Consider the following 15492-nt stretch of genomic DNA (forward strand, 5'->3'; position numbering starts at 1 on the left):
TGCTGAGAAGCTATTTTATTGCCCAAACAAGATGCTAAATTGCTCCCTAATAAGGCTTGTGCTTCTACAATTAACAATAAATGCCAGAAGAAATTATCCTTTTGCAGCAATTAAAACCCCTTGCAGCAGAGTGAACTCTATATCAAAGTGGATTGCTTACCAGTGTTTGAATGAGCATGAGAGAAACTATCCATGAGTGGGGCCTTTTTTAAAACTTCATTCATATGTCAACAGAAACATTTTAATTAGGTAGGGTAGGGCCTATAGCTTTAAGGGGGAAAAAAGTTTCCAATTCCTCAAGTAATAATATATTTATTTGGCTTTCTCCATCCTTATTTTGGGGCAGGGGCCTGCAGGAGAAGATTAACACTCGCAACCCATCATTAAATTTTTACAGTCCTCATGCTTCCACTGTAACACAAACCAAAGACTATTGTTTATTAAGGCCCCGATTCAGCAACAATTTAAGCATATGAATAGTCTCGCTGACTTCAGCATGCCTTAAGCACTATACATAAATTCTTCACCAAATCAAAGCCTTAATGCATTAAAAGCCAGTTTACTCCATTTTTTCCAGTTAATTTCCCCTCCCTTCAAAACCTTTTAGTATGCCGAGTCATTTTGATGAATAAGCTCCCTGTATGCTTTTGAATATTTGAAGCTTGGTAACAAAAAACCCAAGTAACTGGCTCTGCATCAACTGTGCTGCATTATAATCTAAGGCTTGAAGCTGTCTAGCAACTGAGGCTTTGTGAAAGAAATCCATATATCTGAAACTACTAGGACATTTGAAATTGAAGCTGTTCCACATGTAAAAATGACTATCCCTAAGTCAGAGGAGAAGTGACCCAAACTACCGCTCTGCATACATTATATTTAGAAGTAGCATCTGTGGTATGACTCCAACATCATAACTGCAGTGGCTACACCCCAAGAAGAATGAAATGTCAAGTTTATGGGGAAGGAAATTCACTATAAAATGAAAAAGACTTACAAATATCCACTTCAAAATGACAAATGGTCTGAGGAAGAATGATACTGTGTTAGAGAAATATAAATTAAGTTTGGGATAATGAGAAGTGAGGCTTTCTGTTCAGTGTTTGAGATAAGGCTCAGTCTATTTCTAGTTCTCTGTTCCAGCTGTCATTTCAACTATGAATGTTCTTAATATAGTGAGTGCCATAAGACATGCAGTGTTACCTGACTAAAAACATCCTTAGGGACAGTGACTCTGCATGTAATGAGGTGCATCTTAAAGAGAAGATTTACAATGGACTTCAATGCAACTGAAAGCAAGCATTTAGAAACAACACATAAAAAAGCTTTGTAACAGAAAAGGAGATGACAAGCAAGCAAATCATGTGACTATATAAAAAACAGATAACATTAAACAAGATACCTATAGCTATGGTCTAGGCCAGTGGTCACCAACCGGTCAATCGCGATCTCTGGTGGCACAGCAGGGCTGCCGCGAAGGCAGGCTCCCTGCCTGCCCCAGCCCCACGCCGCTCCCGGAAGCAGCCCTGTGGTGAGGAGTGGGCGGCCAGGGGGCTCAGCGTGCTGCTCCTGCCTGCAAGCACTGTCCCCACAGCTCCCATTGGCCGGGAACAGGAAACTTTGGCCAATGGGAGCTGCGGGGGCAGTGCCTGCAGAGAGGGGCAGTGCACGGAGCCACGTGCCCCCTGCCACCTCCCCAGGGGCGCATTGGCCTCTTCTGGGAGCCGCATGGGGCCACGGCAGGCATGGAGCCTGCCTTAGCCTTGCTGCGCCACTGACCGGGAGCTGTCCCAGGTAAGTGCCGCCCATCGGAAGACTGCACCCCAACCCCCAGACCTGACCCCCACCCCAGAGCCAGCACCCCACACACCCCTCCTGGACCCCAACACTGTGCCCCAGCCCGGGGCCCCCTCCTGCACCCAAACTCCCTCCCAGAATCTGCACCATGCACCCCTTCCTGTACCCCAACCCCCTGCCCCAGGCTCAGCCTGGAGCCCCCTCCCACACTGCAAACCCCTCAGCCCCAGCCCAGATCCCGCACCTCCTCCCAAACCCCAACCTCCTGCCCCAGCCTGGTGAAAGTGAGTGAGTGTGGGGAAGAGTGAGCGACAGAGGGGGGGATGGAGTGAGCGGGGCGGGGCTTCGGGGGGAGGGCAGGGTAGATCCTGGGTTGCCTTAAGTTCAAAAAAGTGATCTTGGGTATAACATCAGATGAATTGAAGTGGATGGCCACAAACTCTCATTCAGAAGCAAATGAGCGCTATGAACTGTTCCCTGTCCTTGAAGAAGGGACTAACAGGGGAAATGGACATTTTAATATCAGACCAAATTAACACCACATTTGGAACACAAGAGAACTAGAAACATGTACGAAAGTTCACCAGAACCAACTAACATTTTTTAAATGCAAGTCTCTAGTAATTAGGTGCTACGTGGTGCTTAAAAATCTTAATACATGTTGGCCAACCGGTGTTAAAAAACACCATTTGTTCACCCAGATTACACAATCTTCTCAAGGAGCAGCTACACACTCCAAATTCCAGCCATAAGGAGAAAAATAGCTGTAAAACAAACTGCTACATCTTGGCGAGTTGATGTAGTACACTGGTATTCTGCAGTTTCCAAGACATTCCGAACAGTTTTCTGTCCAGCCCAGCATAGCCAACTTAATAAATTCTCTTAAAAAAAAATAATAATGTAGCAAGAGCGTGATGGCACTTCAGAATTTAACCCCCCCCCCCCCACACACACACACACACACACACACACACGCTTTCTACAAAGCACTACGTATCTCACGTCGAAGCTCCATAAGTTATCACCAAGCCACATCAATCCACACACTGATCCTCGACCCATCTCAACCTACCAACCACCTCAGACATAACCTGGCTCTAACAACTCAACTCCTACTACAGTGGTTCAGTTATAAATTAAGTATAGGTATCTGCTTCCACACATTGCATCAGATATGCAGCAAGCTATTGGCCACAAAAGTTGTCAGACAGAAAATAGTCTCACCACAATACAGTAAAGTTACAGGTAAGGAATAAAATGTTTTAAAAGACAGCTTTTCAAATGACTACTCAGACTAGCTGCAAGTTATAGATTTTTCTGTAACATGGGTAGTATGTAGCAGTTCAGAATGCTGACAATATGCTGTGTCCAGTCAATCACATTCAGGTTACTAATCAAAGTTCCCAATTTTTCTGCCTAGAACAAGTTGAGGAGACAATCACTAATTGTTTAGCTAACTGAAACATAGTTAAAGACAATTACAGTCATAAATAAGAAATGGAAGATTTCTTACTATTCTCTTCCATCCTTTCTGAAAGAAAAAAGTCATAGAACATATCAACAGAACAAAAGATTATCTTCCATTCAAATGAAGGATTGATTCATCTCCTTTACAGATCGCTCCCAAATGATGAAAACAAGGAACTAGCTACTGATGTGTACCGGCATTAACACAAAGCTGGTTTCTTTCTTTTTGACTATTCATCTAAAAATATCAACTTACTTGATCAAAACAGATGACCACTGGTTACAAAGAATGTCTAAAGATCACTAAATTATCAAGCAATTGCAGGTACACTGAAGAAAAACAGATGTTTTCAACCCCTTTCTGAATAGAAAACTCAGACAGTTACACCTGTAAAAGTTCTCTCCTTAAATAAAATATATGATCTAGTAATTGTATTTCACAAGTGTAAGCTATACAAACCTACAGTGAAATTTTTTTTATCTTCTCATTAGCTAGGCAGGACTCCTCCAGCAAGCTGTTATTTTTCATTTGGCAGTAGCTTTAGGAATACAACAGAATCCAGATGGGCTGGATTAAGAATTGGTTTCTTTGATCCTAGTGAGATGTTCCAGTACCAGATTTATCAAGACTCTACTTTTTAACGCATGTAAGACTGTACACCTACAGGTTAAAAAAAAGTCAAGAATATTAAGCACTGATGAGCTGGAAGGGGTATGCACAAGTCCTTTGTTACCCCAAAACATCCTTTGTTAAGGCCCACAAAGGAGAACCTCCATTTTTAAAAAATTCTCAAGGCCTTTTCCTTCCAAAGATAACCATTGCAAACTCATTGCTATCCCAATGAATCATCTAACTAAGTCCCTGCAAAAACCTTTAAGATTGCCTTGTGCATACTGGAGTTATAATCACACAAATCAAATAAACTGGGAGAGACGGGGGACAAATGGAAAATAAGTGTTTTGCAATCAACCCTCCAAACACTCACGTCATTTCAGTTTATTAACAGTGTTCAGACCTGAGCATGCCCACTATTGCTATTTACTGTGACAACGGTTGCAGATCCCTGCTTGTGTCCCCCACCAATGCCTCTAGGCGTACATACCATATAGTTCTCACAACCTGCACTGCCAACTCCTCCAGAAGCACATGAAGAAAACAGGAGACAGGGACAAGCTATTGAGTGGTAGTCTCACAGCCACTGTAGCTGTAGTCCTTATCGCTGCTTATTCCTGTCTGCTAAGCCCCAGCACAGAGTCTGAAGAGTTGTGATTGGGAGGGAGCCTTGTGCATCCACCAATGAACTGTGTCTATGAGCTTGCGACACTCCGCACACAAACACACAGATAAACTGAAGGAGACCTCTCTGCCAGTCAGGGATAACCCCAAGAACCAAAGGGTACCCCCAATACCCAACAACCCAGCACACATTAAGGAGGGCCTGCTTCCTCCCCTTCCCCCACAAAATAATCACAGCACACCCAGAGACCACTGTCTGACACTACTATCAGCAAAGGCTGCAAGACAACCCATGTGCTACCACTGCTGCTCCAAGTAACAGCTGCCAGGTAGAGGAGCCTCAGGCTACGGGTACACTTGCATATGTAGAGCACCGGGTGTTAAACCAGCCCTCGGAGACAACAGCAGGGAAAGTGCTGCCATGTGTTCACACTGTCAGCTGCAAGCGCAGTGGTGTGGCCACATTTGTGGCACTTGCACTGGCATTCGGAATGCTGCATTATGGGCAACTATCCCACAGAGCACCTCTTCCCATTCCGGCATGGAGGCTTGTGGGAAGGAGGAGGTGGGGCATCCAGCAATACCTGTGCTTCCGTCCACATTTGGTGCCATCTTTCAACCTTTTTTTGTACGGCACACTCTGTCTTCCCTTTCAGTCTGTGGGAATGGATCCCGAACTGCAGAGAAATATGCTGATGGGTCTCGCCAACACATCACGAATTGCAGTTGAGTTACTCCTTCAGCTACAAAGTGACAGTGAGGAGTCAGACAATGTTGACACAACGCATATGACATGAGATTGCTTGTGGCATTCATGGACATGCTCACCACCGTGGAACACCGCTTTTGGGCTTGGGAAACAAGCACTGAATGGTAGGATCACATCGTCATGCAAGTCTGGGATGACGAGCAGTGGCTGCAGAACTTTCAGATGAGGAAAGCCACTTTTATGGGACTGTGTGCTGAGCTCGCCCCCACCCTGCGGCACAAGGACACGAGATTGAGAGCTGCCCTTCCCGTGGAGAAGCGTGTGACGATTGCAATCTGGAAGCTGGCTACTCCAGACAGCTACTGATTGGATGCTAACCAGTTCGGAGGGGACAAGTCTACCATTGGAACCACGTTGATGCAAATGTGCAGGGCCATTAATCGCATCCTGCTCAGAAGAACTGTGACTCTGGGCAATGTGCGTGACATTGTGGATGGCTTTGCACAAATGGGTTTCCCTAACTGCAGACGGGCAATAGATGGCACATATATTCCAATTCTGGCACCAGACATAAATCAGAAGGGGTATTTCTCGATGGTTCTCCAGGCGCTTGTGGATCACCATGGGCGTTTCACAGACATTAACGCAGGCTGGTCTGGAAAGGTGCATGACACACGCATCTTTTGGAACAGAGGCCTGTTCAGGAAGCTGCAAGCTGGGACTTTCTTCCCAGACCAGAATATCACCCTAGGGGAAGTCGAAATGCCCATTGCGATCCTTGGAGGCCCCGCCTACCATTTAATGCCATGGCTCATGAAACCATACACAGGGAGCCTTGACAGCAGCAAGGAGCAGTTCAACATCAGCCTGAGTCCGTGCAGAATGATTGTTGAGTGTGCTTTTGACCATTTAAAGGGCTGCTGGTGCTGTCTGTATGGGAAGCTGGATCTGGCTGACGACAACATCCCTATGGTTATAGCCACGTACTGTACCCTCCATAACATTTGTGAAGGGAAGGGTGAAAGCTTCACTCAGGCATGGGCCGCTGAGGTTGAATGCCTGGAAGCTGAATTTGAACAGCCAGAGACCAGAGCTATTAGAGGGGCCCAGCACGGGGCCATAAGGATTAGGGATGCCTTGAGGGAGCAATTCGATGCTGAAAGCCACCACTCCCGTGCAGGGCACCGAACATTACTGAAGTGCAGTGGTTCCAATACTAGTAGACATCTGTGTTTGCTACGTACTAGCAGTGCCTGTTGCTTTCCTGGGCTATGCTATCTTTTACTTAAAGCAATAAAGAATGTTTCTAAAACCAAAAAATTAATTTATTGAAAAGAAACAACTGCTGGAGAAACACACATGGCATGACACATCTGTGCTGTGTGGGAGGAGGGAAGGGGAAGGGGTGGGGAACAGAACAAATCACAGATTTCCATATGTCCTGTTATATTCCGCCTTCCTGTCTGGAGTGCCGTGCAAGGAGTTCTGTACTTCAGGCTGGCTAAAATGCATGGTGATGGGGGTAGAGTGCAGTGGGTAAGGGTCGTAGTTTGCAGGGCTGGGCGGTGAAGCTAAAGGTGTTGGAGGCAGCTGGTGGCAATAAGAAACCGGAAGTTGGGGAAAGTGGGTTGGCGGTGACCTGGGGGCACAATGGAAAGAGTTTTGAGACAAGGGCTGCAGGGGAGGGGGTGGCGGGCATGGATCTGCTCCGTATGTGTGCCTGCAGCGAGGCCGATTGGCGCTCCATAATGCTTAGGAGCCGCTCCATGGTTTGTTGCCGGCGATCCTCATTCTCCTGGTGGACCCTCCTTTCGGTCTCCCGATACTCCTGTACTTTATTTTCAGTAAGGGACCGCTGCATGACTTCATGCAGAAGGTCCTCCTTGCTTCTTCGCGGCCGCTTCCTGAGTGTTTGCAGCCTTTCGGCCATTGATAACAAGGACGGCTGGGATCTCAAGGTTGCATCTGTAAAGCCAAAATGCAACATTTAACAGAAGCAGCATTGTTAACACTAGACAGAGCAATGATTCGGCCGAACATCTAGACAAGCACAGTACACACACTAGCACAAACTGCCTGCCCCAAGCTGAGCGGACATAAGAGCGGACTGATTGTTCCAGGGCCATACTGTCTTCTGGGGTCCTGTGCCCTGGGGAGAGCCAACAGCTGCAGGGGGCCCCTATACTGAACACTGTCCCCACATTTTCCATAGGATGGGTTTGTCCTGGAAGATATCTCGCTGCTGAGGGTGACCTGGGAAGCAAGGGAAGGTCTTCTGCAACAATGCGGCTTCCGACCTGGCCCTATGCGGCTTGCCTGTGTGCAGCAATGGTCCCCCTGACCCTCACAGCACAATGGCGCAGATATGTTAGCCTTACTGGGACAAGGAGCACAGTAGCTCTGCCAAGAAACCTGCACAAGCGGATTGCCCAGCTTTTGCACGAGACCTTCGATGAGATCACAGAGGCCGATTACCACGATGTGAGAGAGTACATCAACGCCCTATTCCACATCTAGGCATGCACGCAGCCCTAACCCTTCTTTCTGCAACCCTCTTTGCCCCAACAGCCTGCACCAAACAACTCCCATCTCAAAATAAAAGCCGCTTACCGGGCACCTCATCTGCTGTTTGTTCTTCCACAAACACAGTCCGCTGCGACCAGCTACCTTCCTCCTGGCTTGAAAACAGCTCCTGGCTGCATGCATCTAGGGATGCCGGGCCGTCCTCTGGCTCTGGGCCCCCCTCCTCCTCAGCACCCTCACGCCCGCTTTCCTCCTCCTGCCTTGTTGTACTCTGGGCTGCCACAGCCTCTGAAGTGTCCATGGTGCTCTTCAGAGTGGAGGTCGGGTCACCCCCAAGTATCTTGTCTGGCAGGTCATGGGGGCAGCACCAGAGCGGCAGTTTGCCTCCCACGCTTTGTGGTAGGCGTTCTGCAGCTCCTTCACTGTAACCCTGCACTGCAGTGCATCCCGGTCATGGCCCCTTTCTATCACGGCCCTTGATATCTGCCCGTAGGTATCATAATTCCCTATGGCAGGGGCGCAGCTGGGACTGGACAGCTTCCTCCACTCAAACACTGATGAGGTCCAGCACCTTGCCATTGCTCCATACTGGGGATCGCCTGGTGTGTGGAGGCATGGTCACCTGGAAAGATGCACTGAGAGCACTCCAGGCCTAGCTGAGCAAACAGGAAGGGGACTTTTAAAATTCCCAGAGAATTTAAAGGGCGGGTCTGATGGTTGGTCACCTGAGGGCAGGGCAGGGCAGTAGACTTCAAAGTGATGACCAGAGTGGCTAGAACAGGCATTGCGGGACACTTCCTGGAGGCCAATCAGAGCACATTAATAGACCAGGGCATCCACACTAGCACAGAGGCGCTCCAGCCAGGGCGTAGCGAGCTCATTGCTTCTCGTGGAGGTGGATTACCAGGGGCATTCCAGCCATGGAGTCTGGGCGCTCTACGTGCCTTGCCAGTGTGGACACCTCAGGAGTTAGGGCGCCTGGGGCGGATTTAATGCGCTCTAACTTGCGAGTGCAGCCAAGCCGTAAGTGAGGTACTGGGAAAGGGAAAGCATGATGATCTAAAAGACAGTGGGCAAGAGGCTGCAAGGACTGATAGAACTGAGGAAGAGCAGGAAGAGTATAGAACTGATGACTTTTTGTGGGGGACAGGGCAAGAAGCAGCACTTTATCTGGATAAAACTGATATTCTCTGGGTAATGTTATTTTTATTTTAACTATTAGGGGTATATCTTAGAGAGTGTGAAACATCTCATGAGCAGTATCAGCACCTTTCATTCTCACACATGTTCTATTCATGGAACATTCCCCTCACCCTCCCCCGCCCACCCCTGATATCCCAGATGACAGGTATTAGTTGTAGAAGGAAGCTGTCATTTAATTCTAAAAGCCTAAGCCGGTCTTTTCTGGAGTACGCGCAAACAAACACACACACCCCTTTCGGAGATCTAAAGGCCGTGTTTACTGAAGAAATCCCCACTGATCTACGATTGATAATTATTTGTGGCTAGAACTGGCTTAATCAATTTTAGATAATTACTCTTTTGCTATACAGTATGTACAAGGGAAAAGTATTCAAATTACCACAGCTGCAGGCCAAGATATCTACAACCTCTCATGAGACACTTACTGATGTATAATAACCTTCTATGCTCATTTGGGGTTGTTGCTGAAAGGCTAAAAGATATTCCCTCAATTCTGCAAAACAATTATTTTAACTCTAAAAACCACTGTGCTTAAATACTAATAGAAATCCAGAACACAGCACAAACTAGTAGTTGAATGCACTTATAAGTAAAATTCAGTCTGAGCATATGATTTATTTACCTTAGTTTTACTAGCTTGAAAGATACATTTACAGATTCACAGCCTAGCAATAATTCTGTGTATGTAATTATGAAGAAACCAGTCCATGACCAAAGACTTCCCAGCAAGACAGTTCACAAAGCTTATTTTTTAAACTACTTCCTAATTACAGGTAATTTTTCACAGTACTATAACTTCTCTTAAAATGGTAGATTAACTAGTGACTGAGTTTCTAAAACTGAGTCACTAGTTAATTTTATCCATCACCATTATGCTAAACTTTGTCCAGTCAAGTTTGACCGGAGTTAGAATTTTGAACTTCATTTTACAAAGCAAATAAATTGAATAGGGCTGTCAAATACACTCGCCTGTTCACCACACCAGTTACTGCTCAGTTTAAGCTTTCTGTTTCACAGTTAAGAGAGCCCCCAAATAAATCAAAACCCAGTGATTAAAGCAACATGAAACAAAAAACTCACCCTGCAGCAGCAGTTCCTGTTCCTTGAGTCCCGCTCAGGTTTGGGCCAGCGGGCCAGTAATCATGACGGAAAGGTGGCTGGGCCAAACTTGGGCAATGCTATCACCCCCAAGAGCCAGGTTGCAATGCCTGGAGCGGGGAGCTGGGCCCAACGGCATGCGACAGCTCCTGGGTGAGTTTGGGGCAGGCTCATTCTGCAACACCACCCCCATCACGGCCTTCCACACACACCCCACTGGTGCAGGACCCAACCCTGGATGGGTAAAGAAGATGGATAATACAAGAAACTCCTGAAAAATTAAATGAAAAATTATACAAAAAGGATTTCATGGGACTCTAGTTTTTAGCCCACTGGCAGCAAAGGAAACCCTCTAACATAAACTACTTATAGCACTGACTTCTTCAATCTACAGAGAGACTGCTTAATTTAGAGAGGTGTGTATTGCCTCAATTTGTGTCAGTTGTGTACTAAAACTGAAGCTTCTCCATCATTGTCTTAGGGTACGTCTACACTTACTTCCTGGTTCGGCGGCAGGCAATCGATCTTCTGTGATCGATTTATCGCGTCTTGTCTAGACGCGATAAATCGATCCCGGAAGTGCTCGCCGTCGACACCGGTACTCCAGCTCGGCGAGAGGAGTACGCGGCATCGACGGGGCAGCCTGCCTGCCGCATCTGGACCTGCGGTAATTTCGGACTAAGGTACTTCGAATTCAGCTACGTTATTAACGTAGCTGAATTTGCGTACCTTAGTCCGAAGTGGGGGGTTAGTGTGGACCAGGCCTTAGTTTTACCCCACAAAAATACTACCTTTGTGCAAGAAGCTTCAGCCACCCACCTTTCTCTCCAAACACTCCGCATGGGATCTGAGCATTGATAGTACATGGCGTAAGTCTTCCAGCTAGTAACCCACTGGATGTTCTGTCAAAGGTCAACTTCAAGGTGATTTCTTTATGAGTGTTGATTACACTTATAATTTTTACAAAAAATTCTGATATTAGCAATGGAAGTTCCAGAGTGTGGACAAGTGGCACAACCTGCCCCTTCCTTGGCACACACATTATTCAATTTCAATGTCACCACATTATCAGCTGAGCCTTTTTATCCCTCCATCTTCATCTCAGGACACTTGCCTGTAAATATTGGGCTACTTTTTTGCTGTTTTTCTTAACTATGTCAAGGGTCCTGCAGATCTCTTCAATACCTACCAATTGACTATGCCTCAAACTTCTAAGTTTGACAAAACACTAAACTTTTATTTAATTTGAGTAAACAACAGATCAATAAACTTTCAGTAACCTTCCTAGTTTATACTGTAATAGGGACTGCATACGTTCACAAAAGCTTCCTTTCTGCAGCCACAGGAGCCAACAGATGAATCTGCTCCCTCTCTCCAGCTGCTGAGTCTTCAAATTCAAACACACAATGTTCCTAAAGAGCAGTTTGGGTGGACCGTCCCTGCAGGAGTCCAAACCTCTGTGTCTCCATGCATCCTCTGGCATATGTTTTTTTTCAGTCTTTGTCCCGTAACATACCCATCTTACAACTTTGCTTAACATTTACTCTCTGACAGCATCTCATATCAAATGGTTTTCAAACCACTTAGTTCCTTCTCCACAACAGGGTTTGGTAGAACACTTTCTAGAACACCTAAGGCACCTTCTTTTTTCAGGAACATTTCTGACTCAACACCATCTCTAGTTGCTTTGTATTTTTGAAGCAAGCCAAAGCCACATGGCCACAGGGAAGAAACCATACTTGTTATAAAAGCTAATGTTTAAAGTCAAGTTTACACAAGTTAAGAAGAAAGGTACTGTACATCTGGGGTCAGGCTTGAGTTATGAGAGATTACAAGTATCGGTTACAAGGTTCACAAGATACATACATAGTACATAACCAGCACAGACCCAGATTGGGGTGTGGGAATTTTTAAAGCATCAGTGAATAAGTGATCTCGGGTATGCCGCCCATAGAATGTATTTAGAATCCAAGTCAGTATTGGTGTAGCGAATAGGTACATGGGTGGGGTGCGTCTCTTGGTTCGTCAGGGGAGGAAGTGGTTTATCCCTGACCGGTGGTCTCCATATAGCTAATGGACAACTATTTGTTAAATGAAGCTGGGATGCCTCCCATAGCCACAGCCCAAAATGGAAGACAAACTTAGTGGTGTTAATAGTCAAGAATAAGAGAATCTCATTTTGTGACTTTTTTACCAACAGAATCTACTTTTATCCAGTTAAAGTTCTTTCCATAATAAAATGATTGCATAATGAAGTGAAATCAAACTAGCTTGACACAGTGAACACCACAAAACTTCACTACAAAATTCTCCTTGAAAGAAAAATGAGCGTATAAACTACCCCAGACACCTAGGGTTCACCTCCTCAGAGCCTATACACTAAATTCCTTTGCCCAGAGGGAGCTAAGCAAAAAGCACAGATATTCCAGAGAATACATCACTATTGTTAAAACTCTGTGCCCAAGATTCTTTCCCTAACAGATACTGCTACAATGTAATAAAGTTAAAGTTAAAAGTGAGTACTAATACCTAGAGCCGCGGGCGGATACAAAATTTATATCCTCATCCAATCCACAAATGTGGTCCGCAGATATCTGCAGATTTGCAGGGCTCTAGTAATACCACAGTAATAAGTACCGTATGGCACTCCTAGGGCATTACGATGGCCTGTAATCATACAATCCACATATCCTTTCTAGAGGCCTTCCTGCCGTATTTTTCCCCTATATCTCCCAGCAGCCCCATGGTCTGAGCTTGAAAGTCAGTCCTGTTTGGCATGACATTCAATCTAAACAATAGATTTTGTTTTATTTTCTGAAGCATTAGTATAGCAGTCATCCAATATTTATCTGTATGTACAAAAGGAGTAGAGTTAATATTCCAGGGTAGATGTTGTGTCCTGCTGCAGTACCACATTAAAAGTAGTAAAAAATCTTTTCTAAAATGAACAGGATTTTTTTGTGCAGATTAATGCTTAGAAGGTGGCAAAGAGTTGTGTCCCAGTTTTTAAAGAACTTATATTGACAAGGCAGAAATTTCTTTTTATGAGCATCTTAAAAGATTAATGACAAAAATGAAGAATTGAATGTGATATGGGAGTAATTCCTCTTCTCTATAAAGCCACAGATGTGCGAGGAAGAGATATGTGCAATCTCTAGGGAGTTGTGGAAATAGGAAATGGTACAGCAACCTAACGATTTACAAAGCAAAACGTGCATGTTTGTTGCCGATCTGTAATTTGTTATTCTTTAGATATAATTTAATATCAGTGTTTGAAATCCAATGAAAACATTTTAATACTTTCCAGTCTTTTGGACTTCCCAGACACAAGGTCAGTTAGCAACGAAGACATGGCAAACTGTTAAAGTAACACTCTGAAGGTAACACTTGAAAAAAAAAAAATCAAAGATTAAAATTGACTTTTCATTGGCTCTAGGTAAGGTTAGTATTTTGGGAAGCAGTAACTCATTGCTGAAAAACACAATCCCAGCTTTTTTATCTGAAACAAACAAGAAGTCCTGACTCCACACATACCAACAGCTGTGCTAACTATGCAACCCTCTTCACTACAAAGGAACACAAATATCATTACTGATTTACACACTTAAAAAAAAGAAAACAGTTTATCACATCAAAGCAGCACTTGGACTCAGGGAGAAAGCAATTTACAAAATAGAGGTAAACACTTTATTGACAAAACTAAGAGATTGATTATGCATCATCAGGTCAAAGATATCCATCAGCGGTTTCCAAATGTATCCTTCACCATATGGAAAGCATGATGCAGATACCAATAATTATGGTGCATTACTGCCTCTGAAAAGAGTGCATAAAATAAAAAAGAATAGATTTTTAAGCCATTAAGATCTTAAGCAACTGTTGCATATGGGGCTATTGAACAATCAGCAGAACTCACAAAACAACTCAAGGGACAAACAAGAACTAAACAAAGCATCTGGTGTATTTTTTAAATAAAAACCGAAGAAAAGCTTTTCAATGTTGGACCCAATTATTTCTGAACTGAAACGTCTTCACCACTTAGGAAGCCAGCATCTTTCTGCCATGCAGAAAGGAGCACGTTACTGTAAGTGGACTGTGTGTGTATGTGAATGTAAAATATAGATGCAAAGTGTATTGGGTGAGGAGATTTGATAAACCCTGGCTAAAGAAAATAAGACAGAGAGGGACTGGAGCTGTCCCCCATACGTAGGGGAGAGCTGTAGAGTGCCTGTGACAAGGAGGGATTGGAAGAGCAGGATCAGAGCGAGTGGCCCTGTGGCTGGCGCTATCACTTCTCACCGCACCCTGAGGAGGCTGGAGCGGGGGCAGGAGGAGAGTGACTGGAGGCCCTGAGGAGAGGGGAGCTGGCGGGTGACTAGGGCACACGGAGTATCCTTTGCCTCAGCTCCCCTCCCTGGGCGCTGGGGAGGGGGAGGAGCGTGAGGGGATGGGGGCTGAGGAAAGACACGGTCAGGGAGCGAGCAGGGGTTGGCACTAAGCGGAGAGGGAAGTTCGAGGCAGGGGAGCCGGGCCCGGGAGCGGCTGGCGCGGGAAGCCCTTCCCAGGCGGGTGCCTGGCTGTCCTCGTCCCACACTCACCCGGACCAGGTTGCTGACGGCAGCCTGCACTGCGGCCACGGGGGCGGTCAGGTCCGGGATGGCCTTGCCGTCCACCTCCCCCTCCTCGTGCATGATGACCAGGTGGGAGATCTGCTGCGCCACGGGCTCCAGGATGCTCTCGATGGTGCGGGTGTGGAAGACGGGCATGGCGGCGGCGTGGCGAGGGGGCCGGAGCCCGAACTCTGGAGAAACTCCTGGCGAACCTCTCTTCTCTGGCGGAGGCGCCACTCCCCTACCAACGCCGCGAAAAAACTACAGCGGCCCGACAGAACTCCCGGCTCGGCCAGCCGCGGGACTCGAACTCGCCACACTCCTCGCTCAGCAACGCCTGCCCTACTGACTCGTCGCCTCCCGCAGCCCGGCAGGGGCTTTCAAACGGTGCAACCTACCCCTCCCCTTCCCCGCCCACTCGCCGCTCCCGCCCAATGGCGGAGCCATGCCGGTGGCTCCCAATGGCTGCGGCGTCGCGTCCATCAACATTCCAACGGCTCCGGCCCGCTTTTCCCAACCAAGTTTGGTTGCATAGGCTCTGGTTTCCCAGAGTTGGATGACGTCAGACATTCTGGTGTCCATATAAGGAGATGGTTAAAGCCGGAGCGCCTGGGCTAACTCGGGAGGGGGAGAAGGGAGTGCGGGATTCCAAAAGCGTGAGGGCGAGGGAACGCCCCGCCCGGTCAGCTGGTCACTCGGCTCCAGCTGACGGGCTAGTAGGTGCGGGGCAGGGTCTGGTGCTTCTGCTAGGCTCAATGCACTAGCGGATGGTGTTGCCAGCTGTGTAGTTGGCAGCTACTTTTAAGGCGCTGGTTTTCCAAGGGAGCCGGGGGGGTGGATTAATTCCTACT

At 46.5% G+C, this 15492-nt stretch overlaps 1 protein-coding gene across 2 annotated transcripts in view; it reads right to left on the reverse strand.

Moving 5' to 3' along the window:
* The window catches only part of LOC112106604 (vinculin), a 113638-nt gene extending 98688 nt beyond the window's left edge, over positions 1-14950 (reverse strand). For both annotated transcript variants that reach the window (XM_026653690.2, XM_026653689.2), the window contains exon 1: positions 14630-14950. In XM_026653690.2, the coding sequence (XP_026509475.1) occupies positions 14630-14797 (168 nt within the window). In that variant the 5' untranslated portion in view covers positions 14798-14950. The remainder of the gene's footprint in view (positions 1-14629) is intronic.
* Positions 14951-15492: the final 542 nt, after the last annotated feature.

The sequence above is a fragment of the Terrapene carolina genome, unplaced genomic scaffold, assembly GCF_002925995.2.
Source record: "Terrapene carolina triunguis isolate 2854851 unplaced genomic scaffold, T_m_triunguis-2.0 Scaffold147, whole genome shotgun sequence".
In the NCBI taxonomy this organism is placed as follows: domain Eukaryota; kingdom Metazoa; phylum Chordata; order Testudines; family Emydidae; genus Terrapene; species Terrapene triunguis.